The sequence below is a fragment of the Papaver somniferum genome, unplaced genomic scaffold, assembly GCF_003573695.1.
Source record: "Papaver somniferum cultivar HN1 unplaced genomic scaffold, ASM357369v1 unplaced-scaffold_114, whole genome shotgun sequence".
In the NCBI taxonomy this organism is placed as follows: Eukaryota; Viridiplantae; Streptophyta; class Magnoliopsida; order Ranunculales; family Papaveraceae; genus Papaver; species Papaver somniferum.
Genome location: NW_020620381.1, coordinates 2,490,031 through 2,493,624, shown reverse-complemented (window position 1 = coordinate 2,493,624; position 3,594 = coordinate 2,490,031). Strand labels below are relative to the sequence as shown.

Sequence of the window (3,594 nt, the reverse complement as noted above, 5' to 3'; positions counted from 1 at the left end):
TTATACAATATTATAGTGTGTTTATATGTTGATGATCTTATATTTACTGGTAATATTTCAGAGATGATCAAAGAATTCAGGGAGGATATAGTCAAGGAGTTTGAGATGACAAATCTTGAGTTAATGTCATATTTTCTTGGCATATAAGTATAACAAAAATAAGGAGGAATTTTTATGAATCAGGTCAATTACATTAAATAAGTGGAGAATAAATGACGATGTTTTTTTGATTTGGTAAGGCAGGGCAAATACATTAAATATGTGGAAAATATGTGCAGATATTATTTATTTTTTCTTTTATTTTCCAGAAATTATGTGGATTTTTTTCCCCTTTGTAAATATGGAAAAAAAAGTCCTATTATAATAGTTACTCGATTTCCAAATTGAATTTGGACTTCCATAAAATTCGAAACACGGTAAGCTAGGTTTTCCTTTTAAGTTTGTAATTTTAAAACAATCTTTCGGTGCCAAGTGTCCTTACCTATTTGGTTTCGTTTTTTTAAATACTTTTCCTATTTCTTTTAAACCAATCATACGTTGCCACTTTTCTTCACCAAATCGCTCGTTTCACAAAACTCAAAAAGGACCTATTTTGGCTAATAGAAAGTGAGGGTTTTCTCGCCGTTCAACGTGAGAGCTTTATATCAAGGCCTTTAAATCTTTAGATTAGTTTGAGTATCTCTTTTGTTTTTCATTAAGTTTTTGATATCACATTTTCTACAAACAAGATGAAGATGATTTTTTTTTGCAAGCATAGATGAAGATGATGTCGACGATGATAAGTTTTGAATTGCAGGAACTAGATTTGTGCCATCGAGCGTACCTGATGATGATGGAGATGAAGAAGAAACCCTAGAAATACTCATCCTCGTCGGAGTTCAAAGCTGCAAGTTAGGTAGTACGCGTTGAAAGTTGTTCTAGCAATTTTATATTATGACCTATATATGGTGTGGTTTCGCTTATATTTATATTGAAAAAATAATTGAGCTATTATTAATACATTACTAATCAAACTCGACTCATCTTGCAAATGGCAAATGTTCCTCGACTATTCTGTATAGTGAGAAAAAAAATCCTTACATAGTTACAACAACATAAAAAAAAAGAAAGAAAAAGGTGTTATACATTTTTGAGCAGACATCTAGATATCTTAACTGCAACAGAATCAATCAATCTCCGATACCCAAACCACCATGTATGTTTCTTTACTAGCAAAATGAAGAAAGGGACCCAAAATCCAACTCCAAACCCCACAGCAATAACACCATAAAAAAGTATCTTCTCTTTTGCATCTCCTTCAACTTCATTTGGACGGTTAACATCAGTAGTATTCCTACTCTGGTCATCACCGTCACAAATGTTCTTTAAAGGAGACCCGCACAACAAACTGTTGTTTTCGTAAGCAGAGCCGTCTATGCTCAGTGTATCAAAGTGAGGTCCTGTTGGGATCCTGCCACTCAAGATGTTGTGAGATAAGTCCAAGTGCCCAAGGGAGTCTATAGTTGTCAGGGATTGAGGAATTTTCTCGGACAATTTGTTGAAACTTAAGTCCAAAGAGTTTAAACCAGTGATGTTCCCAATGCTCGCTGGTATTTTACCGTAGAGATGGTTATGTGACAGGTTCAGTGTTGCAAGTGCTTGTAATAGACTGACCTCTGTAGGAATTTCCCCAACAAGATTGTTGCACGACAAATCAATTCCTGAAATGTAGTTGTACAATCGCAAGAACTGCGTGATTACCCCTTTGATTACCATTTCAAGTTCAAGATGACCAGAATCCTGAAAGCCATAGGAACGAACCTCAAATGTTTCATTTGGTCTACTTATTAGCATCTTCAGCTCGTCTAGCTTTCGAGGAATTGAACCAGAAAGATTGTTTACACTCAAGTCTAAGATCTGGAGATCATGCAAGTTGGTGATCGATCCACTGAACTTGTTTTCTCTTAAAGAAAGGATTTTCAGATCGGCTAGTGAACCAATGAAAGCTGGTATGGTGCCTTCAAATTGTTATTTCCTAAGCTGAGAGCTTGCAAATTCTTAAACCCTTGTATCAAATCAGGAAACGTACCATCGAGAGCATTTCCATTCAATAAAAGATTTTCGAGAGAAGTTGCTTGTCCAAGCTCACGTGGAACATTTCCACTGAGATTATTAGTGTCAATCTCCAACGAACGAAGAGAAGTGCAGTACCCAACACTAGAAGGTATAGCCCCAGATAGATTGTTCTTTGACAGATCAAGAAATCCAATTTTTGACGATGTTTGGTTTGAGGAAATAGAGTAGGGGATCAAACCAGATAGTTATTTACAGACAATGAAACGAACTTAGCATTGGATAGCCTGTTCCCAGTCTCTATTGAGATCCACCGGTGAATTGGTTTTGTGATAAATCAAATACGTCTATACCTTCGGGAGGAAGAGGTAGAGGACCGCGTAGGTCGTTATGTGATATATTTATGGTAATGCTATGGAAAGAAAATGAAGTTGGATATGGTATAGTTCCTACAAGGTTGTTTCTAGAGAGATCGAAGACTATTAGATTTTGGAGGTTGGAGATACAAGGAGGGATAGGTCCTGTTAAATTGTTATCTAACAAATCTGAATAATTAAGATGAGTACATTTACAGATGAAACTCGGGATGTATCCTTTAATGTTGCATGATTTCAGCTCCAAACTAGTCAGTTTGAGTTTGGACGGGTGTGCATGTTGATCTATAACTACTGTCAGCCTGTTTGAGTTGAGATTTAGACCTGTTAAGTTCAAGTCATTGATCAAAGCGACCAATGAGGTAGTACCATCAATGGAGTTTCGTTCAACATTGAAATACTCGAGGTTTTTAAGCTTGGTAAGGTGCCAGTTAAGTTGTTGCCTCTCAATTCAATTTTCCGGAGAGAAGAGATCCCACATATTGATTCTGGTATAGGCCCTTGCAAATTATTGGAGTACATGTAGAGAAATTCTAGATGTTTGAGATTGGAGATTGAAACCGGAAGGTAACCTGTTATATTATTGTTAGAGAGGTCTAGAGATTGCAATCGAAAAAGCTTGGTGATTGAAGTAGGCAAGGATCCTTGAATTTTACATCCTGATGCAAGAAGTTTTACCAATAATGGAGCATTAGATATTGCACTCGGAATTGATCCATTCACACTTGTACCTCCAATATCTAAGATTTCTAGTCTAGGCCATAGCCTTAAACACATCCTAGTTAAATTGAGTTGAAGGGTAGAACTACTCACTGCTAGTTCTTTAAGCTGTGGCAGATAAGGAACAGAACCTTGTAGTAGTTGACAATTAGAGAAGTCCAGAACTGAAAGAGAAGTCATGTTGGCTAATTGAGCTGGGATTTGGAAAGTGAAATCATTATTACTCATTCTAAGAGAAGATAAACTGGAAAGATTGAGGAACTCATTGATTGGAAACTTCGTGCTAGATATTTTGCAAGCGGACAGATCAAGATCCTCAAGTTTTGACAGAAATGATATCGGTTCGGCAAAATTCTTTTGTGAAGATAACACTTCAGACAGATCAATGTAGATCAATCTTAGTACCTTCTAATTGACTAGTCCTCTTAACCAGTTTAAAGAAAAGGTT

The 3,594-nt window shown here is 36.3% G+C and overlaps 1 protein-coding gene across 1 annotated transcript; it reads right to left on the bottom strand.

Moving 5' to 3' along the window:
* Positions 1–1,119: 1,119 nt before the first annotated feature.
* LOC113328752 (probable LRR receptor-like serine/threonine-protein kinase At4g36180) lies at positions 1,120–3,374 on the bottom strand. Its single transcript, XM_026575765.1, has 3 exons — positions 2,796–3,374; positions 2,069–2,225; positions 1,120–1,997 (listed from the first exon to the last, which is right to left on the bottom strand). Exons 1-3 carry the CDS (start codon positions 3,372–3,374, stop codon positions 1,120–1,122), a joined length of 1,614 nt encoding a protein of 537 aa, XP_026431550.1.
* Between the last annotated feature and the right edge of the window lie 220 nt (positions 3,375–3,594).